The sequence below is a fragment of the Scomber japonicus genome, chromosome 8 (assembly GCF_027409825.1).
Source record: "Scomber japonicus isolate fScoJap1 chromosome 8, fScoJap1.pri, whole genome shotgun sequence".
Classification (NCBI taxonomy): Eukaryota; Metazoa; Chordata; class Actinopteri; order Scombriformes; family Scombridae; genus Scomber; species Scomber japonicus.
The window spans coordinates 10,007,914-10,033,043 of NC_070585.1; the positions used below are offsets into that span (position 1 = coordinate 10,007,914).

Here is a 25,130-nt window from a genome sequence, read left to right on the forward strand (position 1 = left end):
CTCATTCTTTGTTGCAAATGTTTGTGTGTTTGTGTGTGTGTGTGTGTGTGTGTGTGTGTGTGTGTTTGTGTGTGTGGTGACTGTGTTAAGGTGCTACCACAGTGTCTGCTCTCTGTCAGCATCATTTCCCTTGGGCATCAGTGTTTTCCTCACAGCTCCACTTGGCTTTAACAACATGCCTCCAAAGAGGCGTCAAGACCCTGAATAACAACAGCAATTGTAATTGTATTTGTATGTGTGATTGTGTTTGAAGTGTGTGTTCGCAGAGAGTGCATTTTTAGTTTGTGTTTCTCTGTGATTGTGTGTGTGTGTGTGTATGAATACATGGATTTGCGTCCTCTCGTGTTTTTGCTCTGTGTGCGCTTGTTTTCGAGCAGGCTTGTTCATTAGCCCTGCGGGGAGGTGTGCTTTCTGCTGACTTTGTTTGGTTCAAAGCCTGAGGCTCTTACTGATCAATACTATCCCAGACCCACCACGTCTATGTGCAGCTGATTGGCTCTCTGCATGGTAGCCAGCCACAGCTTAACAGTGTAAAGTCATACATCAATATGTTACTCACATACGTATATTTTGGACATGCTCATAATCACTCAGAATATGCATGAAATTCAGTTACTTCATTGCTTGTATTCGCTTTTATGTAAAAAATCAGAGGCATCAAAGCAAATTGTAAAACTGCATGGTGTTTCATCATCATCAGATACTGGAGAGCTGGACCAGCAGGTGTGCTTTCTAGATGACACTTACATAGCATGTTTCCAGTGGAGCATAGAAGAAATCTTAGGTTTGAGGCTCATATTTCTAGCTTCCTATGTGGCAGAAATTTGCTGGGTGTTTTTGTGTGGGTGTCTGCATTCATGCTCGGGTTCTGTGTTAAATCTGTGTTGACCAGGATTCAGTGCTGGCATGTAGAATATGTTAAATTTCTAACAATTGATCCACTGACTTTTGCATTTCTGGGTGAGTAGAAAGCCATCTGAACTCCTCACTGACCAATACCATTAAAAAAACACACACACACGCTGAAGATCTGTTTAAACATCAGGCTAATCTCCATCTCTCCATACTCTCCTCAGGTCTGGATGACTGTCTCCAGCAGTACGTGAAGAGTTTCGAGCGGGAGCAGATGGGGGGAGAGCAGCTGCTACACATCACCCATCAGGAGCTGGAGGAGTTGGGTGTCACCAGAATAGGACATCAGGAGCTCATCCTGGAAGCTGTCGACCTCCTCTGTGCCCTGGTCAGTCAACCTCTCTTACTCACTGACATTACTTCGCTCAATCAGGACTACTTTGGAAGGAGTGATTTATATGCAGGCCCTGGATATGTGTTTGTCATGTTCTGTGGTATTTGTGTTTTGGATTCCTATCATACATGAGTATAAACTGATGTACAAAAGAGTCATGGCTTTCAGACAGCAGACAGGAGTTGATAGAACAAATGCTCCAAATAAACTGTGAACTTATTATCCTGTTAGCGACTGTTTGTTAGCTTGGAGAGCTTTTTATCCCCTCTTCAATAACTCTTTATTGAATAGAAGTGATATACAGTCCTCCAACCAAAGGGGAGAGTAAACAACACATTTTAGGAAAACATAGAAGGAGGCTCACAGACAAAGCTATTGTGACTGACTGGTGTTAACATGCTACTGACTGGTTAAGGTAGTTAGTTTAGTTATAAGACGGAGAACCTCACAACCTCTCCCTCTGTAAAAATTCTGAGCTCCCTGGTTAAAAAGCATCTACAGTATGTACTAGCATAGACTAACTGTAATGTTCAGCCACAGCACCTCTAATCCTCTCAAGCAGCACTGTTCTGCTGTATTCGTTGACTTTTCCAAGGGTTTTGAAACTGTTGAAAGAAATTAGATTGTCTTGGTTTGGATGATGATACTCTCACAAGTGGTTTGATGCACATTTATCTGATATATAGGATGTTAAAACTGACAAGTGTCATCCCACACTGGATGAATTAAAACCTTAAATTTTGGGTGTGTTAAGACTTGTCTGTGATTGTTTCTGATGCTGTTTTACTGTGCTTGTGTGTGACTGGCTGTGGCACACATAAGCACAGTGAAGTATGTTTTGTTGTGTGTTTTATCTCTATTGTATTTATTTTACTGTTCTCATGTCGCTCTTGTAAAAGAGATCTTGATCTCAGTGAGACTACCTGAACAAATAAAGCAGTATGATAATAATTCATTTACCAATTAGTCCTTACGTCGGAAATATTTCATGAAGATGAACACATTTTATTTTTTATCAGATAGATCCCAATTTAAAAATTAAGAGTTTGCCGATTTCAGACAGTTTTACTTGCAAAGTTTTTTTTTTATAGATACTTGTGTTAGACAACATTTAACGTTTAGCTATATATATATTTATATTGGCTCCTTTTCTACAAAACAAGGGTTGGAAACTACTTGCTTAGCCAATGTGACATGAATAGCCTCTCAGCTGCTAATGTGAAGTGTGGCAATATTAAAGTAAAAAAAATGATCAAGGTCAAGTCCATGTATCATACGATAAGTCCATATATAGACATGATGATGTCTATAATTACGTTATCGTACAATAAGTCGATAATTATTGTGACAGGGCTACACACACACACACAGTTATTCAGGGTTTTGACACCTCTGTGGAGGCATGTTGTTAAAGATAAGTGGAGCTGTGAGGACGACACTGATGCCAAAGGGAAGCCATGCTGGCAGAGAGCACAGTGTGGTAGCACCTTAACACAGTCACCACACACACATACTATATGCAAACTATGTCATTAATTACACTTAAAATGAAGTCCATTACAGAATTGCCTTTTGACACCTGTTAGCTCGTGCTCCAACCACCAGCTCAACAAGCTGAAACTATGCTAACCTGGTTATTTGTCCTACTAATGCATGAGCAAAACTGCCAAACCAGCTGGGGCGTTTGTTCATGTTGCTCAACAATCAGCCAACAATAAAAGAAAGATTTTATGAAAGATGGAAATGAGGCCATATATCTTACAGCAGCAAATTTGAGCATTGCCAACAACAGCCTTAATCAACTCTATAGATAATTAATACAGCAGGACTCACCAGTCACTTGAAAACAAAATCCATCGTTCGTTTCTTTCTGCAGTAACTGCCTGCGTTAGACCTGCAGGCCCCATGGCACCATGAAATACCTACGCTTATTGGTTGATATGATGACATCACCTGGGCCTGCTTGCAGTTTCTAGGAGTGTCCTAATCGCTACAAATCAAATTTGATTGGTTAATTTTGTTGCCACTCTCTATCTATGCCAAGTACACTTTCTATGAGCAGAGCCTGCACCCAAGGACACAGCAGGCCCTCGGGGGAGAGAGATCGCTGTGTGAAAAAGCACAGGCAGAGGCAGGCACATCCAGTTCCATCTCCATAGTGGCTTTATGATTCTGAACTGGAATCAAACTAAAACAATTTTATAAAATCAAATATTTGCATTTTTTTATATGCATAGTTTAATAACTAAACATATAAATTACTTGATCAATAATATTATAATTATTTATTTGTAATATTTTATAAAAGAAAATGATACCTGTCTAAAGAGGTAGGGCCTGCAGAGAAGGACGAAACCATACCCAATGCTAATATCCAATGTACATTCACCCTCTATACTTTAGTATTAATTGTGCGTATAAGAATTATTATTATTATTGTTATTATTTATTTATTTATTTTAAAGATTTTGTCGGCATAGACACCTTTATTAAGCAGTAGACAGACAGGAAACATGGGGATTGACATGCAGCAAAGGACCGATGGGGATTCGAACTGGGGTCGGCTGCGTATATTGCATGCGCTCTAACCACTCGACCACCTGCGTGCCATTATTATTATTATTATTATTATCATTATTATTATTTTTATTTTTATTTTCATACAAAGATTTACATATAAAAAATACACATGTTGTGCTCTGTTTCCCTTTGCCAGTGTTACCATAGTAACCAACTAAAAGTAAAACTTTCAAAAAATCGTTCATGCAACCACTGAAGAAATTCTCACAGGTAGAAAGATTTATATGCTGGATGTTGTTTATTTTCCTCCACCAGTTATTGATATTGGCTTAAGAAATGGCAAAAAAAACAAAAAAAAAAACATCATTTGGGTCCTGTGTGTACTGCCTTGGTCACTGCTGACTGTATGTGCAGTGGCCCTGCTCAGGATTAGGGAATTAGGGAGAATTAGGTGCTACTCTCCCAGAGAGAGAGAAAGAGAGAGAGAGGACAGGAGAGTGAGAGGGGAAGAAGGAGGTAGAGAAAGAGAGAGAGAGTGTGTAGAAAGAATATGCAGGATGCACCTTATCTCCCAGGCACACACGGCTGGATTAGTTGGGGCTGTTTGAATGTGTGTAAGAGTGTGTGCGCGCAAGTGTGTGTGTGTGAGTGTGTGTGTGAGTGTGTGTGTGTGTGTATGTGTGTGTGTGTTTGTGGTGTGTACATGCTTGTGTGTGCTAATCAGCATCTCTTTTCATTCAGATGTTCCAGCATGGGAATGAGTATCTCAGAGCAGCAATCACCATATGTCCTGGAACTGGACACACACACACACACACACACACACATATACATACACGCACACATTAAGGGATGCCAGGTAGACGGTTAGATGAATCACTGAAATTAGTGTCATGAGCCAGGGCTGCCAACTTTTGATTTGAGCTTGGTGTGAGATTTGTTCCTGTGGAGCTGGGTGTGGTGGGTGGGTATTGCATACCTGTCAGGTTAACATGGCTGAAATCTGTGTGGTCTGTAATTGAAATCTGTAAGACTCCTCCACCTCTCACACACACACTAGAAAAAGACAACATGCATATTGTTACATGTGCACAGAATCTCGTTAACAGGTCCATATCCGCCCCATAAAGATAAGAAGTTGTACAGTGATGAAGGTGCTTACCCGCTGAATGTGGAACCATCGTTGACTAATGTTAGTTTACCTGCATTGTAGACATAGTGAGGTAAACAGTGCAAACAATGTTAACACAGCAGTCTCTCCAGCCTTGCTCCTCTCATGCTTAGTTGCTTGACCACAAAATCATTGCAATTGACTGCTGTATGAATTGTTGTTGCACACTTTCATTCAAACAGATGATGTTCATAGACAATCCATGAAAATCCAATGACCATCCAAGTGCTGACTTAACTTTGTTATGATCTACGCTTCAGCCTGTCTGAACTTGGAAGAAAAAATGTTTTTCCTCACATAAACATCACAAATTTTACATTGGAGGAAGCAAAGATGAAAGGTTAGCCTGAGAAAAGACATGTGTAGTATGAGATTGTATGATCTGTGTCACTTCAGTGAGTCTCACACTTACCAAGTTAATTGCTGGGATCTAAGAACACAACCTTTGTGGAAGAACCATGAGCAGTCCGATAGTCAGACAAGTTTTGAAACTTTTTGGAAGATAAATCATTTCATTATGTATGTATGTATGTATGTATGTATGCATGTATGTATGTATGTATGCATGTATGTATGTATGTATGTATGTATGTATGTATGTGTGCAAATATAGTTTTCCTGGGCAAGAGGGATTATCACTCTCACTTGAAGTAATTTGGTAATTTGGCTAAACTGTTGGCTTGTTCACAACATACGTTGTAGCAATATTGTCATCTCTTCAGGTCTCAGCAATCACTTTGTTAAAGTAGTTCATTACTGATAGAACTAGAAAAGTAAGACATATGTTGTAATCAACCATATTTATCTTTCAAGGTAGCTGGAGAAAGTGTTAAAGAAAAATCACTCCAAGTCCCATGTACCAAGTCCTTGTTCAAAGTTTGCTGTGGTGGTTGGATGTTTATTGATTATACCGGGACATTGGTGATTGGACTGGCACAGTGAGGTCAATGCAGTAATCAGCAAGCAAGGAGAAACAAAAGGGCAGGGAGATCATTCAGATAGGAACCAGGGCCATCTTGGTAAGGGGGGAAGTAGTTCCCAGACAGTCAGGTGTCAATGTTAACACTGAGAAGGGCCAAAACAGGAGGGGGTACTGTAGCAAAAGGTAAAATCATCAGGGGGCTGTCTCCAGACATCATTTCATTATCAAACCAAACCAAATCTCAAATATCCTCCAACCTCACATTGATTGAATTCCCCTTGGTAACAAATGGACACAGCTCTTTAGTACCTGTAGGCACTGTGAATATTTGGATAATAAAGAGAGATTCACTGTCTTCAGCAATATAATCCATCATAAGGAAAGCAAAACCTTGTTCCCTTGGCTCTACCTTTATGACTTTATGGTCCTCCTGCAGTAAAAGAGGGAGAATCTTTGGACCTGGATCAATGCAAGTTTCAAGCACTGACTGAGTTTTCAGTCTCGCTGTAAATGTGGAAAAGTCCCTACCTTTATACAGTAGAGTTGTGCCCCCAGCATCTCTGCAAAGTAGGTTTCAGTGTGTGTAGCACATTTTCAGTAAGAATGCTGAGAAATGGTCAGAATTCAAAACTGAAAATGACTGCATATCCCAAAATCGGAGAAAGACTTGCATAAATAACAGGTCATTGTGTTGGAGGTGCATAATAAGAAAATCTACTCAGTTAACTTTTGTGTATTTACTTTTTATTAAAGTGGTAGTTAGTTATTCAGCACCCTCTGGTTCAGCTGATGAGGCTGAGATGCTCTTTTACATTAATTATCCATATGGTGTCCCTCAAGGATCTATTTTAGGACCACTACTCTTCTCTGTATGACCTCACTTCATCACATTAAACATTTTCATTTAGAAAATCTGAACCAGAGCACCTGGAAGAAAATCTATGCAAACTGACAGGATGTGTAACAGTGGTATTCACTATTCTGCCTATGTACCAAAGCATCTTAAATCTCAAATTAAGCCTTAACAACTTTTCTGAAACTCAAAATATCTCGATATGAGGTCTAATAATAACAACATAATAATATGTTTAGAACTATAGATGTTCAAATTCTTTTGTTTTGCCTTTGTTATGAGAAAGTGATTCATCCTTTATCTACTCCTATAACTCTTGCACACAGATGAATCAGCTTTCTTAGCTGGTTCCGTTTCAGTGCTACACTGTGTGACTCCAAATTTATAATGAAATGTTGTTGGTTATGTGAAAGTTATTACATAGTTGGCCATCATTTATATTTCTAGTCCTTTTTTTAAATATTTTAAACACTTTGGGTAATTCAGGAGTCCTATGAGATATACAGCTGAGTGTTACCTTTGGTTTTTTCCCCTTTAGTCTGTGAGACAGTATCTTCCAGTAATGCCTGATCCCAACACATTTTGCTGCATGACTCTATTTGATTTGCAGGTGTGTGGGCATGACTGCCTCCGTTTTGTTCAAGTGATCTTTCTGTTCTTTCTCAAACCATGAACAGTGAAGACAATCCTTGTATCAGCCCCCCCATTTGAACCTCATTTAAAAACAGTAAATCATGGAAAAAACCTTTACCCCGCTCAGCCGCTGGTTTCATGTTTTAATCCCCAGTAGTAAGAGATTATTATTGATTATTTGGGTCAGCCTATCATGTCGAAAGGTATGGTAGCAGCTCTGTTAAGGCAAGAAACAAATGCTTAGCTTGTAGAAAAGGTGAAAACCTGCTGTAGAAATCTAAAATTCACTCATTATACAAAAGCTCATCTGCTTGAGTTGAGCACTGAACCCAGATCTTTGAAGCGTAAGGCAAATGATGTGAAAAACATGTGTACAGCATCAATGTTATGTTGATTAGTGGAGGTTTGATAGTCTACATTTTGGTGTAAGAGGCCTTTAAAAGCTCACATGTGACACTAGTGAATGTTAATTAGACAGATTAAACGGTGAGGTCCTCTTTTTCCCGAAACATTTCATAAACGCTGTTAGAGTGTGATTCTGAGGACAATGGTAGAAATATCAGCATAGAGAAGAGGCCACTCTACACATGGCTGCTATGGCAACCACATCGACATGAAGGTGGAAGTGGGGAGGTGGTGGTGGTGGTGGTGGTGGTGGGGGGGGTTGCTCTAATGGCATCGCCCTCTTACTGTATTGATTTGACACACGCAGGCACACAAATGCATGCACCGCTCAAATTATTTCTCTCATTCTCCGCACACACACACACACACACACACACACACACACACACACACACACACACACACACACACACACACACACACACAGTCATTCAGATAGTTGAGACAGGGCATTATTCTCCTGCTTCATCTCAGCACTCTGTCCCCTGGAGAGAGTAGCGCACAGCTTTAGATCAAATCATAAGACAGCCTAATTACAGCTGTGCAAACATGTACGTGCCAAGTTCATGTATACATCTACACTCACATACAGAAGATGATACAGAACACAGTGTATGCATGACCCAGTTTGAGTGTGAATGCATAGCTGGGTGCTCTCTCTTCCTCTCGCTTTCCCTCTTGTCTTCTGCCTCTTTAGTTTTTCAATTCTCTCATTTTTGTCTCTCTCTCTCTCTCTCTCTCTCTCTCTCTCTCTCTCTCTCTCTCTGTCTCTGTCTGTCTGTCTCTCTCTCGCTCTCTCTTTCCCTGCTGCCACTGTGAAACCCTCTCTCCTTTGTAGTCACTGTGGTCGTGACTGTGTAGAATAGATCTAGAGGCAGAATAGGAATAGATATGTCTAGCTCAGCCTCTACATCTGACTATACAAGGATGTGTGTGTGTGTGTGTGTGTGTGCGCGTGTGTGTGTGTGTGCGTGTGTGTATGCGTGCGTGTGTGTGTCTGTGTGCGTGTGTGTATGCGTGCGTGTGTGTGTGTGTGTGTGTGCGCGTGCGTGCGTGTGTGTGTGTGTCAATGTGTAGCCTTTGTGTCAGCAGGAATCAGGCTCTGTCAGGCAGGACATGACTGGAGGTGCCTTGGGACGCTGTGGCTCAGTGGGTCTGTGTGTGTGTGTGTGTGTGTGTGTGTGTGTGTGTGTGTGTATGTGTGTTTATTTAAAAGGGTCACAGTGCAGTGCGGTAATGGGCTACTCTACCAGCTTGGTGTTCTTGTAGTGGCTGTTTTATGGAAATACTAATGGTTCTTCTATGATAGTACTTTTAACTTAAGTTCATTCCACTCTGAATAACCATTTATGCTTAAATCACTGTAGAATATTTCTTGTTCTATAAATATATTTTCCATTTCAGCAGTATTTTCACTTATGTACTGTAGGAAGTACTGTCTGTATGTATAAGTTACAACGTATACATTCCAAGATATATTCAAGTATTACTCTTTCATGCAACATATAAAAGGTTTTCATACCTTTAAAGGAATGTTTAAGCATTTTGATATATGATTATTTAATTTCTTGTTGTGACTTAGCTTAGAAGAATGATACTACTCTCATGTCTGTGTGCTAACTACAGATCCTTTCCAAGGTTCACATCTAAAGCTTTAATTTACACTTGTTTATTTCTGTTAAACAAATATATATAATATTTCTTGGTGAACATTCGCAATAACTTTTAGAGTCTGGAGTCAAGTTTATTATAGCTTGATATCACAAATTGACTTTATGCTTAGCTATGTTGTCCTCTAGTTCAGTGGTAGCTATTTCTCATCTGACAAGTAAAATATAAGCATAGGTTCAAAAATGTTAAATTATTTATTTTATGGTTGCAGCTAATATTAAACCATGAATCTGACACATTTTCTTTCAATCAGTGATTTATTGTTATGTTAGAATATAGAGAAAATAAGAAAAAACATGATTTCTCACAGACCTGATGCACTCAAATGTCTTTTGGTTTAAGCAGCTTAATGATATTCAGTTTACTATCACATAATACAAAAAAGCAGTATTCCTACATTAGAGGAGCCTGAACTAGAGAATGTTTCGTCTGTTTATTTGAAAGAGGATTTAAATGGTTATTGGATCAAAATAGTCACAGATTAACCCAAACCATTGATTTCAATCAGGAATAATAAACTATAAATCTCTCTGTTTGTCCTGCAGAACTACGGCCTAGAGACAGAGAACCTGCGGACTCTGTCCCACAAACTGAACGCTTCGGCAAAGAACCTTCAGAATTTTATCCTGGGCCGGCGGAGGGGCGGCCACTATGACGGACGAGCTTCCCGGAGGCTACCCAATGATTTCCTCACCTCAGTTGTGGATCTCATTGGTGCAGCCAAAAACCTTCTGGCCTGGCTTGACAGGTATGACTCTACACACCTGTTGGCATAAAGTGGAATCTTCCTTTAGTTTTTTAGAGAAAATGCTCAAAAGGATAACAAGAAAAAGTAATTGGTTTGTTTGTAGGAAGCATGCCTGTTACTGGAAATGAGTAATTTACTGGCAGTGGACAAAATAACAGGAACACTGTGACCTAAAGTCAACAAGATATACAGGAACCCTACATCATCCACTGTTTCTGTTATTTTGTCCACCTCTAATAAAGTAAAGCAATTCATAGATGGGTAAAGAATCCAAGAGCAAGCAGGGGGATGTTTTCTTTCTTCTTATCGTGAATTCAGATCAGCTGATGGGACCGTATGAAGCTGAGAACACATGAAACGAAGCAATATTGAGTTTTAGTAGATCCCCGGGTTGCGCAGCGTCCTGGCCGCAATACAAAACCAAATATTATTGTTTGTCTTTATCAGTTGCTTCTGTGCTCTGAGAGGAGCGGAGGATAGCTTTTATTTCTCTTACTCGCCGACTTTTAGAATCACACTGTTAGCGAATAAATGAACAAAACGAAATAAAAAGACCAATGTGAAAAAAAATTGCTTCATAAATACCCAGTGGAGAAACTCATTTTAAGATATAGCATGACTGAATATGCTTTGCTCATTTATTTACGTGCTAAAAGTGTGATTGTAATGAAAGGGAATGGACAGAATACCAGAAGTGTTTTTATAAAAATATTTAACAGATATAAGATATCATGACCTGGACAGTAACCCAAGGTTCTAGAGAATATCATCATCTTTCTTAGGTCTCAGATGTATTCTTTAAAATATGAACAGTTTTTTTTTCTTTGTTACAGGTCTCCATTTGCCAGTGTGACTGAGTATTCATTACTGAAGAACAACATTGTGCAGCTCTGCCTTGAATTAACTACCATTGTACAACAGGTACCTTACACACACACACACACACACACACACACACACACACACACACACACACACACACACATGCTTTGAATCAGTTGAGCAGAAACATAGAAACATGCTGGTCTATAGCTCATTCCTATAGATTTGACTTTAAGTGGAACATATGCCCACTGCCACAGGGTATTTGCAGCATGGCTGATGGGACCAGTAGCTCTCTGTAGTCGCCTTTGGCAATGTGCTCATTGACTCACTATGATACCTCATCTCAGGCTTAACTTATGGGCCCTGATGGGGAGTGAACGAGCAGTCTCTCATTCCTTAATTTCCTGTCCTGCGTTTGCTCCCCTTCTGGCTTGCTCACCACACTTCCACTTACTTTTTAAAAAAGAAAATACCACTGGTGCATGCATGCACACTCTCAAACTGTCGAAATCTCATTGTTTGGACAGAAACTACAGCTGCTCACTTGGACCTCATCCATGTCCTCCCTGTAAGACCCTGCTTAGAGTGTATGAGAGTATGTTTGTACCTGTGCCCAGAGTGAGTCCTGGAGCCGAGCAGATAACACCCATCCCCTCTTACAAGGGCCAGAGGAGAGGCAAGAGAAAGGGGCCACCGTAGGTCCACAATGAGCCAAATGAAGATGTGGCTGCCAGGGTGCAGACAGACAGACAAAGGTGGCAGCGCTGCCTACACTAATGCATCAAACAGATGAATTAGCTGCTAGCATGCACATCTGGTGGATTCAATGGGCTGCTTTCCCAGAAATAGATTAACTATCAGCTATCGTTAAATAACAATCTGTCATGTTCAAATAATGTAGTTGATAGGTTTCTAAATCCCAGGGAGGCGCATAAGGCTCCAGGCGGCAGAATAGTAACCGGTCAATTCAGTCCGCCTAGATTATAAAGTAATATGCATAATGTGGAAGGCTAAATGAAATAGCTGAGTGCTGATGTTCTCCAGTGGAAAAGAACGTCATCCATCTTTCTTCCTGTCGGCCTTCTCATTTCTCTTATTTCCTTCTTTCCTGCTTGTTATATTTGGAGGATGGAGATATTTGAGCTACAGGGCGGATGTTCACATTGATGTTTTCTCCATCTCACATTCTCTTCTTCTTTGTCTCTCTTCCCCTCCCTTCGCAGGACTGCACTGTGTACGAGACAGAGAATAAGATTCTCCACGTGGTAAGTTTCCGCTCTATAAAAGCAAATTGTTGTCGTCCTGTTTCTGTCATGGTCCTGCTGTAAGAGACGAGAGGCACAATGACAACAGTGACAGCTATTAAGTGGATAGATAGAATAGATAGTCAAAACAAGATTATTATACCAGTATAGTTTCATATCTGGCACAATAATACTGCAGTCACTCATGTTCCACTCACTCGCTCTATCCACTGATGAAATATAGATCTTGAGTGAAGATTGTCAAACTATTATTTTCATGGTGAAGATAGGCCTACTCAGTATCCTTTTTTTCAGCATGCTTCCAAAGACAAAGATAGTCAACATATTCCTGAGCTACTCCCTTTTTTACACATAGGGCCTTGCTGTTTTCCAAGATTGTTAACTCAACCTGAGCCATAAAGAATCTCTGAAACAAGTGTTGATTCAACTAAATTTTGTCTAGTGTCAGACAAAAAATAATATGGAATGATGGTTGCATAAACAATATTACATGAGGTAATTAACACACTGAATATGTGTGAGGTTGTCTGTGTGTATTTGTGTATTTGTGTTTTGTGCGTGGGTGTGTATGCATGTCAGACTGTGTGTTTTTTTTAACGTGCACAGAATTGTGCCTGCGAAAGCCTGAGGCCTTTTCAGAGAACGAGTTTAGTTCCTGTGTGTGTGTGAGATGTGTGGGTGTGTGTGTGTGTGTGTGTTTGTGTGTGTGTATGTATGCGCATGGATGACAGAGAACTGTCTGCGTCCACACGTGAAACCGAGTGAGCAGCTAGTGTCTGATCGGGGCTGACAGTTGGATTGGGACACTTCCTGCTACCATTCAAGGTCAGGTGGAGTAAACCAAATGAAATGTCGGCAGGGGGAGTTCACAGAAAAAAATGTCTGAATATTTCATGCCAACAATTACACCCAGATCAGATGTTTTGTCAATATGTGGTGAATATGCGATTGTATAACATATTTCTATAAGTAGTACTGATGACAAGGCTGAACTCGAGATGTTGGTTTCCTCATGGTTTGATGTCGCCCCTGCCAACATTAGTCACCCCCCCCCTTACATTTTGTTTGTGGATCCACAGCTGTCGTTTACCTCTGTTGATACAGGCCTATTAATGACATGGTGGCATCAGGCAAATTCACATATTGCTGTGACTCTGCACATGTGTACACACACACGCACACGCACACACACACACACACACAGACACACACACACACACACACACACTTGCACATGCAAAACACTGGGTGCCAGACTAAAGGCTACACATGACTAAGTCTGTTATGTGTGGGAGGTTTATGTGTGAAATAGGGAGACAGTGTGAAGGGAGAGAGAGAGAGGGAGAGGAGGAGGAGGTGTTTGCTTTTGCTTTTAGATTATGCTTCCATGCTGATCCTTGTTTACTATGTGTTTTGGAAATTAATGAAGTGGAGGTGAAATGACAGCCACTAAACCATAAACCACACAAACACGCATATAGGAACAGACACACACACAGGACATGCACACATAGCATGAAGATGATGATGCACAACTGAGATCTATATCATAAAGACTGGGTTGTATGTGCAATGGATTCTTCAAGATCCTACATCACACGTGTTTAAGTTGAATACCGGACTCAGGATTGGCTCCAAACTAATTGTGATGTCACAGATCATGCTAGTAGGTACTTAAACTCAGATTTCAAGTGAGCACAGAGAAACTTTCCTCCTTCAGCTGACCAATGTGAAAACAGCCTTCTGTCAAACTCACATACTTCATTCCAACTGAAGGAACAAAGAGAAACACACATTTTTGAGTGGAAGGGGACTTTAAGTAATATATCTGTATAAAGGTTGATCTGGACAGAAATACTGCATGTGGTGGTCTCCATTGTGTATCCAGCATGTGGTTCAAAGAATGCCTAGCTCTCTGGTCAGCTCTGCTGTAACTACTGTAGTGGTAGTTGTACGTTTGTCAGCTTCTGCTCAATAATGCAAAACTCACTGCTACTCTGCTCTCCTCTAGACTACGGCCTGCAGCAATCAGATGGACAGGGATTGTGTGTGTGTCTGTGTGTGTGTGTGTGTATGTGTGTGTGTGTGTGAGAGAGAGAGACAGAGAAGAGAAAGAGAGAGAAGAGAGATAAGATATGAGCATGTGTGAGTCTGTGTGTCTGATGGAGCGTGAAGTGTGTATGAGTGTGTGTGTGTGTTTTTATGTGCATGCATGCATAAGGATGAGAGGAATTACATAAGACTGTCCTAGTTGTGTGTTTTCCCTTTTCCTTGTTTTCTCCCCTTTCCTCCCGGACTCCCGCCTCCCACCCTATTCCACTTCTCCTCCTTTCCCTCCCTCCATCTTTCTCTGTGTCTCGGTTCAGGTTTACATTTGCCGCGGTGTGTATGCTCATGCATGTGGAGATGACGCATTATGTAACCGCTGGGGCTGTGTATGTTAGCGAGTGAACGTGCGTTGGTATGCAGAGAAAAGGTGTGTGTGGATGAAGATGAAGACAGCAAGAGAAAGAGAGAGAATGAGAGTGAGGGAGGAAGGTGATGAGGGTGGGAGTGCGCAGCCAGAGCTTAATCCATTTGGCAGGATACTACGTCTGGCTTTCTGTTTGACTGCTCTTAAATCTCACGCCAGCCAGCCACATAAGTTAACTTCCCTATAATCTGCGCTCTGATTCTCCAGAGGCGTGTCAGATCAAGGCCGGGTGTGTCAGAACTGGAGGAGTGGAGACTCGGCACTGGTGACTGGCCTTTTGTCTCTCAGCCCGTGTTAATCCCAGGTCAAGACTATTAGCCCAATGATCAAAGCAGAGCAAATGCAGAGCCACAACATTGTCACTCAATGGGGACTATTTACGGTTCTATAGGCAGGATTATATGTACACTGCAACCCCCCTACTCCCCTACTTTGTTATCACTTCTTTTTCTATTTCCTCCTTCATTTTTTTGTGATTAAAGCTAAAAAGTGTAATTTTGCATCTTTTACATGGAGTCAACAGTGATGTGTAGCTACAACATCGAAGAGAACATAATATTACTGTATAAGCAGGAAGATAAACAGGCAGAGTAATGTTCAAATAACTGACCCAGAAATGGATGGAAGTGTCTATGTGTGTGAGAGACAGTAAGAGAGAGAGAGCATAAGCATCACATAGCCAGCTCACTGAAGACTCTCCACCTTTTCTCTCACACTGAATGAATCACATGCTATGGTGTGTGTGCAAGTGCTTAGACATGTATGTTGGTGTGAAGATCTCTCTTCATTCCATAACTATAATCCGGTAATTGCTCATTAAGATTGAGATCAGAAGATTATTTTATGCAGGGTTCATCAGTATGTGTACAGCGAGGCATGTGTGTCATATTGCTTACGTCAATATAAATAAAGTATATTTTCTTACATGTATGTCTGTTACATCCTGCTGTGTGTGTGTGTGTGTGTGTGTGTGTGTGTGTGTGTGTGTGAGTGTGTGTGTGCACTAAGTAGCGATGCGTTGAGGCAGGATAACCAGGGTAACGGTCTCTGTAAACCCAATGTAGTCAGTCAGCCAAGATTAGAAGGCAGAGATGTTGCTGATGATAAATTAACTTGCACGCGTGACCAAGCAGACAAATAGCCTGAAAAACAGTCAAGGTTTATTTAGAACAAAGGCAAGGTGAAGTAATGCTTTGTGTTTGCCGTACTTGCTCTGATGCACTCAAATGGGGTAATATGTATTAGAAATATAAACCCAGGGTAGGAAAAAAATATTACGGCACAGATAATCCAGCCCCAGTACAATGTGTCAGATTGAGTTTAGCTGATGTGATGGCAAAAAATGGCTCTTATCTTCCAAAATGAAATTACAGATAGCAGCAATGGAAATCTGTGCTGTGTAATTTAGATGTTAGCAAATGTCATCTGGGCACCTCGGGGTTGGCTGGTATCGGTGATGTGTTGTTCTGTCTGTGACGGTGTCTTGTGGGCATGCCTGTGGACAGACTGTGACAGGAAACAGTTTGTGTGCTGGAGTGATGGAAGTGGCGATGTGGAACAATCTGATGAAATGATTTCTGTTTCACCTCCTCCAGCTAGGTCACAGCATCCCTTGCGGACCAAAACCAATCTCAATAACTTTCTGTCTTTCCCTTTTTGTCACTCTCTCTCTCTTTTTCTCTCTCTTTCCCTCTTTCTGTCACTTTTTTCCCTCTGCTGTCTTTACCTCCGATGCCAACTCCAGTGTAAGACCTTAGCAGGGATATGCGACCACATCATCTCTCTGTCGTCAGACTCTCTGGTCTCTCAATCTGCTCATCTGGAGGTGGTCCACCTCACCAGCATCATGCCCAGTGAAGGCCTGGTAAGGTCATACCTGAGGGTGCACCTGCACATAAACATACACTAGAGATGTTTTAAGTTGCAATAGTTAATGATTTATATTAACAATGAATCAAATGACTGTTTGTAATGTGAAAGGAGTCAAACCCACAGAGAATTATAACCTGACTTCAGTTCCCCCCAGCTCTACAGAGCATTTCAGCATATTTTAACAGATAGTCTTGATTTTCTGGTTTTCTGGTCTGTAAAACTGTACACTACCTAACCACAACCACACAGCAGACACACAAAGGTAGTGACTAAATCTTAAATCTTAAGTCCGTCAATAGCAAGTCTCAATTAAATTCAAACCAAGTTCGAAGTTTTAAAGCAGCTATAATTGACTGAATATGTAATGTGAAAGGGGTCATTTGTAGCAGAATCCACACAGAATTATTACCTGACTGCAGTAACCCCCAGCTGTATAGAGCATTATGCTGTCTTTCAGCTAATTGTTTAAATTTTTTTGGCATGCATCTTTAATGTTTTTGTACACTCTCACTGCTCTAATAGCATTGTTTTCTGTCATGGCAGGCAGCTGTTTTTAGCGAAGAAGCTCTAAAAACTCACTGTACACCACCTACTCAGCACCAAATTACAAATAGTTAAAATTAGCGACAAGCTATTGATCACAGTGAAGTATTTATCAGCTACATATTTTACAGGCATTGATAGAGATTGCAAATCTATTGTAAAATGAGATATATCAAACTAATATGGTGAAAATGTTGCTCTTTGTCTGCTGAATATGTAGATAAGAAACTGTTTGCTAGCAAATTTGCCATAGCAACTGTATAAAGTGATCAAATGTGTTTTCATTTCATCCCACTATTCCTTAAAATCAATCAGTGCAACTTTAAATCTCCTGGGGCAAGTCCAAGTCTAGCCTCAAGTCACTTATCAAGGCCCTAGGGACAAATACAAGCAAAGTCGAGACTTAAATTGGCATTTGGACTTATTTAGACTGTGTTACGCACAACATTTGAACGTTCTCCTTTCAAAGCTGTGTTAGCAGTCAGTAATGTAAAACAGATTACACAAAGGAATCCAAGTCTTTGCATCAGACTAGTAATTAAATATTCAAAGTGTATGAGGATGCAAGGCCTGTCGTTCACAGTCTTACTCTTTGTTCATTGTTGCAGGACTTTATTGAGTCAAACTGGAGACTTAAAATGTTTTTGCTTTCAAGTCTCGACTCAAGACAAGTCTTTAGGGTGTCAAGTCTAAGGTACAATAGTGACAAACCAAAGAAAAAACCTCAATAAGTGAGTGGAGAAACATAACATGCAGATGTTTGCATACAGGGCAAGTCAAACCAGTTGGGCAATTTTGGAGCAAGGTGTTAGACAGCGCTCTCCACCACCACCAATATCTTTTGGAAGAATGGTGCTCATCCCTCCCTTTAGAGTTCAGAAACACCATCACAATGAGCACTGAAGCTGTTGTAGAGGTTTCTTGTGGACCAACTCTTGCTAAGATGCTTTATGCTGGTTTTTACCTTTGTTAACCTTGTAAACAGCAGTAAAGTTCAAGTCCTTCCCTCCTGTGTGTGTTCGTGTTTCAGGGGATGTATATCAAATCGACGTATGATGGACTCCACGTCATCACTGGAACCACAGAAAACGTGAGTTTGTTGTTAAGCTCAGTTTTAAGCTTGATACTCTACCAACCACATCTGATTCACAATCTCATAGCCTACTTCAAATCCATGCCTCAGTTCATCCCAAATGTGTTCCCATTGTCCCTTTCTGTCCTCCAGTCTCCAGCAGATCAGTGTAAGAAGATCCACGCAGGTGACGAGGTGATCCAAGTCAACCACCAGACAGTGGTGAGTAAAAGAAGAGTAGCTTCCTAACACAACATGTGTACTTTTCATGTGTTTCCACTTTGAATACATACTGCAAACTGTCTTTTGTTCCCCATTCTGTGCTATATTGAGGAGCTGTCAAGGTACGCTGTGCGTGCTATCACCAACCACCACCACCACCACCACCACTGCCACCATGGTGCTTCCTGTCCTGTGCCTGTGTTGCTATGTAGGCTAATTAGGCTTGCTGCAGGGGCAGATTATAGGACGATTGTTACAAGACCTTTGTTCAGTCCAGTGTGATTGTCAGCTCACTCTTTCTGGAATTTGTTCCAATTGTCATAAGTAACCCCTGAAGGAGTCGTCTGGTTTGAAATATGAACTCATGTTCCACTTTCAGACTTGAATAAGTTGTAGTGCTTGCCTTCAACTCGTCACATCAGAAGGAGACACAAAAATGGGCAGCCATTTTAAACAGAATGATGCCTTGTGAGAGCATGTGATTGAACGCGCCGTCTATTGCCTGAGCTGTCAGCTCTGGCACAAACGATTTGTTCCAGCGTTTATTTGAGATGTCTTTGGGGGGGTTGGTGTCTGTGTAGACGTTTTTTTGTGTGCTTTCCGTGAGTATTTCCTCGTACGTCTCGATAGGTGCTGCTCATGCGAAAGCGTGCATGCGTGCGCTGCAGAGCGGCGTTGATTGACGCGTGAGGGAGCTGCATGTTATCTCTCTCCCTCTCTCTCCTCGGGGTGACAGTGCAGATCGCACCCTGCCAAGCTCCCAGCTCCAACCCCTCATTACTCCCTCAGCTAGACCCTCACCACTCTGATCCCTCACCCTGGGGGAGGAGATAAGCAGAGGGAGACAGAGGTGTGTGTGTGTGTGTGTGTGTGTGCGTGTGTGTGCGGGAAAGGGAGGGTGTGAAGCAGTCAGGGGATGCTGGGATGTGGCAAAGCTGGGAGAGTGGGGCGAGAAAGGGAGGAGGAAGTAAAGAGGGACTTAGGGAGAAGAAGAAGAGGATGAAAAGGAAAGGAGGGGAAGTCTCTAGTCAATATCGCTCTTTTTTTTCCAATCCTAAATCAAGCTGCTGAGGAGGAAAGATGGATACACACTACCAGCAAACTCTGTCAACATTACGGCTGATAAGTTTATCTAGTGAGGCTCCACATCTAAAAATTAGATTAGTGTGAATATTGAATGAACAAATTCCATTACATTATAGAATCATTATGTAGGCCTATCCCACGTATTTAGCAACAGTGCTGCCTTCATGTCTATGCATGAGCTTCTGTTTGCGACCCACTTCAAAACAGGACTTGTGGTTTTTAGCTCAGCTTCTCTTTTGAGGTAAAAATTGTGGAATTTGCTCAAATAACAAACTGATTGTTTGAAGAGGCAACATAATTATGTGGAGGTAATAGCATCTGGGAAAATAATGAAGACCCCTGGGATTTGAAAAACCTCTCCAGCAGCAGTTTATGCTCTATTATTATTTTTGGTAGGTCTCTCCATGTTTCCCTCTGCTCTCTGCGTATTTGCATAACAGAACAGTTCTAAACTGGCCTGGTTAAGAAAGGTTTTGTGCTTGCTGTTAGCATGTACACTGCGAGGTTGGGCATTGTTTTAAAAGTTTTGATACTAGTGCTGATACAATAGCTGTATTTCATTAAAACTGATTTTGAGAGCTTTCACTTTCTTATCTGTCCAATTATTATGAAGCTACAGCATAGCCACCCGTTAGCTTAGCTTAGCATGAAGACTGGAAGCAGGAGGAAATAGGTAGGAATTGATAAAATAAGGTATAGTAACATGTTAATTAGCTGAAGAGGTCCTGTTAGGTGGAATTTTACCTTTGGACCAAGCCAGGCTAGCTGTTTTCTTTATGCTAAGCTAACAGATGGCTGGCTGGTGTTGTGGCATATTTAACAGTTACTGTAACTTTCGATATGGGACTGTTATCAAGCTCCACAATAAAAATAAAATGTTAAAAAAAAAGAATCAAAGTGGTAAACACAATTTGTCTAAACACAAGCTGCAGTGTATAACTTTGCCTTTCTTGTTGAAATTGTTAACAAGATAACAAATTTGACCAGAGATTCAATGCCAGCTTTTGGTACTTGAATGTTTTGAACTCACTGACACATTTCACTAGATATGTTTGGTTTGATTCCTGAAAAATTAATCTGCAATTGTACAATTTGTTCTAATAAATCAGAGGAAAGTTGAACAATGTCAGTCCTAATGAGTACGCGATTCCATGCGTGCCGTTATTTTTGTCTTAGTAGGCAGAACAGTCCAGGACGTACAGTACAAACATACTTTCATCAAGGCTTTTGTTGCTGGTGAACGCTGGCTGAACCCAGAATCATGAACTGGGCCAAAGAGAACAGGAAACACGCTAAAGGCTGACACAGGCTGGTCATCATTATGTCAGGAATAAGGTCAGAGCAGTTGTGTGTGTGTGTGTGTGTGTGTGTGTGTGTGTGTGTGTGTGCGTGTGTGTGTGTGTGTGTGTGCGGTGGCCTCTGCGGACACATGCAGTAGCTGAGACCAGTGTAGCCAATCAATGGCCTGACGAGTGCAGCGAACTCTGGAGACAGGCCGGCCGGAACCACAAGGAAACACTGCAGTCAGCACTGCTCTTTTACTCTTTTACCAGCTCTCTCTTTCTCACGGCTAAACCATCCTGACTAAGCCATTATTTACTTTAATATGACAGTGTTTGCAGAACAGTGGTACTGGGTCAGTGTGGTGCATAATCATACTGTATTGATACTTATGAAATGTAATGACTGGATTGGTAGCTGAAGCATGGTGGAGCAGCTGATGGATGCATCTTTACTAGTGACTTCAGCATTGTGTATGACATAAAAAACACAGTGAATAATAAGAAGCACTCAGAAAGCACATTTATCAAGGATGCACAAACATTTATTAACTTCAAAGTACACATCTTGATGGATGGTCTTGCTGATTTATACATGGTGGCTATGATTCTTGGAAAATACCCAAATCCTCTTAAGGGTGACCTACAAGGATGTTTAGTGTCCATTGTGCAAAATTTGAAGTGAGTACCTTGAAAAACAGAGTTATGCCAAAAGAAAAGTGCACAATGTATCTAGAAGAATTTGGCAACCACAGAAACAACATACAATGTACTGTACAATATATAATAAGAAAAGCTCTGACAAAATGATGACAAAATCAGAATGGTGCAACTAGTGTGGCCAAATTGTTTAAAACCAACCCCCCCTCTCCTCCCCCCCAGACATCCCATATGGGGGCAGAAGATTTGTGTGTGTGGTCGGTTTGCAATATTTGTGCGTGTTTTCCTTATCAGATTTGGTTGCTTCCAGTGCACTATGTACGAATGTAAGACGTGTGTGCAGTGGTTTGAAGCAGTTGTTTCGGCAGCCCGGTGTGTGTGTGTGTTCCTCAGGTGGGCTGGCAGCTGAAGAACCTGGTCAACGCTTTGAGAGAGGACCCGTGCGGAGTCATCCTCACATTGAAGAAAAGACCCCAAAACACCCTGAGCTCCACGCCGGCTCTGCTCAGGAACGTCCGCTGGAAACCACTGGGCCTGCAGGTAAATATCAGAAACACAGGTTTTATATTATGGAATGGATTCTTGTAATGGAGCTTATTTACTGCATTATACCAGAATGACTCCTACAAACACAACCCAAGCTATACACTACACACACAAGCTTGTTATATCTAATTAATTACATACAGAGGGACATGTTGGCAAAATACTTTTGTTAAAGCTGCACAATTTGTCACACTTTACTCTCACTCTTCTTCTGTGTGTATTTGTGTGTGATGTTCAGTTGAAGAATACACTAATTACGGGTCGTTCACTAGCCTGCTCTGTGTTGATTTCCTGCATACATCATGGTCTTTTCCTCCACTTGTTCACTTCTTGGCTCACTGAAATGACATAAAATAAGAAAGACAGATACAAACACACATAAGTTATGATCAGTTAGTGCAAATAAATAAATACTGGTATACTAATATTCACAACACATTACATTTTGGAAGGCTAGCTGGGTCATCCTGCAGCCAGAGGCTCCTGCCCACCTGAAAACTCTCTCCTTGTCAATTCTCACTTTCTAGTGAACAGGAAAGGATTTAAAGTGACTCTATTTCGCTGTTCTCCTCCTCTCTGTTCTCCTCTCTCTCCTCATAATCACATTTTTCTCTGGTTTCTGCTGGTTTATTTATTTTAATCATGTTCCGCTGTAATCGTTTTGGCATCATTCTTCTCTTACTGGTCTGTCTCTTACTGTTTTCTGTGGGCGGAAGGATCAGGGACCCTATTGATTAAATCGCATGCTTGAGGATAATTTTGAATAAAGGGTTTTAACTAGTGCTTACATGTAAACTTATTAGATAGCTATGATAGTCTCAAGCCAGCTAGCCTTGCGTGAGTCCTGCACTCTTCAAATTGGTTAAATGCTGCATACTGGATCAACATTCCTCTATTTAATGTTTTTAAGCTTTTTAGCAACAACTTTTACTTAACCATACAGTAGGCTATCTGGTCAAGGCAGAGTAAATGGAAGCAAAAAACTGAAATTTGACCTCAAGATACTGTATGTGAGCTCTCTCTTCCACACATGTAAATAAGCACAGTTTTTATAGTCTTATGGTTAGGAGTTGTGGTACTCGCAGCACTATGTAAAGAAAGCTGTGTTGCACCTTGAGCTTTATCTTTGACTCACTCTCAGCTCTGTTTTTACTGCCCACACTCTGCTTTCTCCTACTGGCATTTGAAACAAATGTTTTCAAAGGGAACTTGTCCACTGTTTGACCTTGCATCAATCCTCCTGTTGAGCATTTCAACAAATGTTTTATTTTTACAGCCTGCCGTACTGCTGGCACAGTTCAAAACCATTCACAAATGTGTCAGTAGCCTTGTTTTCACCTGCAGCATATTTTATTTGGATACAGATAAGGAAAAAATGAAATAGTAGAAGAGAAAAATAGCTTATTAAATAAAATTTAAGCAGAGATTTATGTAGAATAATGTAAATGAAATAATTTGGCCTTATCATGAACTATATTATAGAGCAACACAAGGTCACCAAATGTTAAGTCCAGACTCCCAGACATAGTCACACCTACTGATTCCTGATTCATTCAACCTTTGCCCCAAAGGACATTTCAAAAACGACTAAATTTTTCATGTACAGTACATCTAAAAGGTGAAATGCGTGTGTGAAGGCTTGAAGCTCACAGCTCACAGCTGGGTGTACATGTTTCATTTGAAGGCAAAAACTCCATCATTCTTTTAGAGCCAAGAGAAATCACTCAACAGTTTTTGGTGCACAAAAAGAACAAGTTGTGCCGAGACGGATGCAGGGGTGAGGCGAGGGCTAGTCTGATGCTGCCTGAGTGCTTTGTGAAGCGGCGACTGTCTTGTCAGGCCCCTGTGTTCCACGGTTGCTATTTTTAACCTTGCATCAGGCTAATTCATTTACATGCTACATGCATGCTTTGATCTCTGCTTGGTGCTCGGCTGCTCTTTGCCTTTTTCTCTGTCTTTCTTTCTTTTCTAAATAGGTCTTCCCTTTTCCCCTTTCAGTTTTTTATCCTTCCCCTCATTGTCTCTTCCAGCATATTTGGATTTTTTTTTTGTTGTTTTAAAGCAACTGTTGTCTGTATTTCTGTTTTTTTCTTCATCTGTCAGCATAGATACAGTATACATGTAACAATATGTACTGTATGTGCATGTGTGAGTGCTAGCATGAACATGGGTACATGAGATCCTTACAGATTTAGCTGTTCAGTGTTTTTGGTGAATATGATTTCAGAAAATATTAAAACCCTGTAAAGACCAATTTGACTTCTAGCCTGCTGCAGCTTCATCTCTTTCTATATCAGGCTGGAGAACTGTTCTTTTCTCCAGGTTGCTGCCTTGTTAGATCATCGCTCTAAGTTGGTGCCATGAGCTTATTGTTATATGTGCTATGCACAACAGCAGAGGATTGTGGGAATGGTTTTGCGAGCTCCGAGTGTTCTACCCTGATGGGCTGCTAAGACACAAACGCACCGTGAGCAGCCAGATCAGAGCGCAAAGATATCTGTAGGAGAAGAGAAGAAAGGAGTGTTTTAGATTTGTTCTCTCACAGAAAGACTGGAGCTCTTAATTATTCATAAGCAACTACAGGCAGCTCCACTGGCTCTGAAACAAGAGCTGCTACTCAGCAAATGCTGGAGATAATTCACTGAATCCAAAATATCCTGCTAAACAGGCTGTGCGTGTGTGTTTGTGTGTGTGTGTGTGTGTGTGTGTGTGTGTGTGTGTGTGTGTGTGTGTACTGAGGTGGGTGGGTGTGTGCACATTTTTAAGCATGGCCGTGTGCATGCTTGTCCATCTGTATGTGTCGGAGCAAGTGTGTTTCTGTGCATGTCTGTGCACACATGCAGAGAGATGTTTTCCGTTATCAGTCCCGTTGCTCCTTTGAGAGGCGAAGGAACTGGGTCACTGCACTCTGTAAGCAAGGCTTTGGATGCATACTGTACGTACCCACTCCCAAACAAACACACATACAAACAAATGCACGCTCATACCTCTAAGCCTGGTTTTGGAGGATGAACTGTACGGCTGTGAAGTTTAGCCCAAATGTGGCAAATATTCAGCTGGATTATAACTGAATCCACAAAGGAAACAATTTATCTCTGCAAATTATCATGTGATTCC

General features: G+C 41.1%; 1 protein-coding gene across 1 annotated transcript in view; it reads left to right on the forward strand.

The window, feature by feature from the left end:
- The window catches only part of si:ch211-26b3.4 (connector enhancer of kinase suppressor of ras 2), a 55,682-nt gene that overhangs the window by 11,702 nt on the left and 18,850 nt on the right, over positions 1 to 25,130 (forward strand). The window contains exons 2-9 of the mRNA XM_053323308.1: positions 1,077 to 1,240; positions 9,967 to 10,169; positions 11,003 to 11,090; positions 12,218 to 12,259; positions 16,477 to 16,596; positions 18,178 to 18,237; positions 18,373 to 18,441; positions 21,861 to 22,007. Coding sequence (XP_053179283.1) covers positions 1,077 to 1,240; positions 9,967 to 10,169; positions 11,003 to 11,090; positions 12,218 to 12,259; positions 16,477 to 16,596; positions 18,178 to 18,237; positions 18,373 to 18,441; positions 21,861 to 22,007 — 893 coding nt within the window. The remainder of the gene's footprint in view (positions 1 to 1,076; positions 1,241 to 9,966; positions 10,170 to 11,002; positions 11,091 to 12,217; positions 12,260 to 16,476; positions 16,597 to 18,177; positions 18,238 to 18,372; positions 18,442 to 21,860; positions 22,008 to 25,130) is intronic.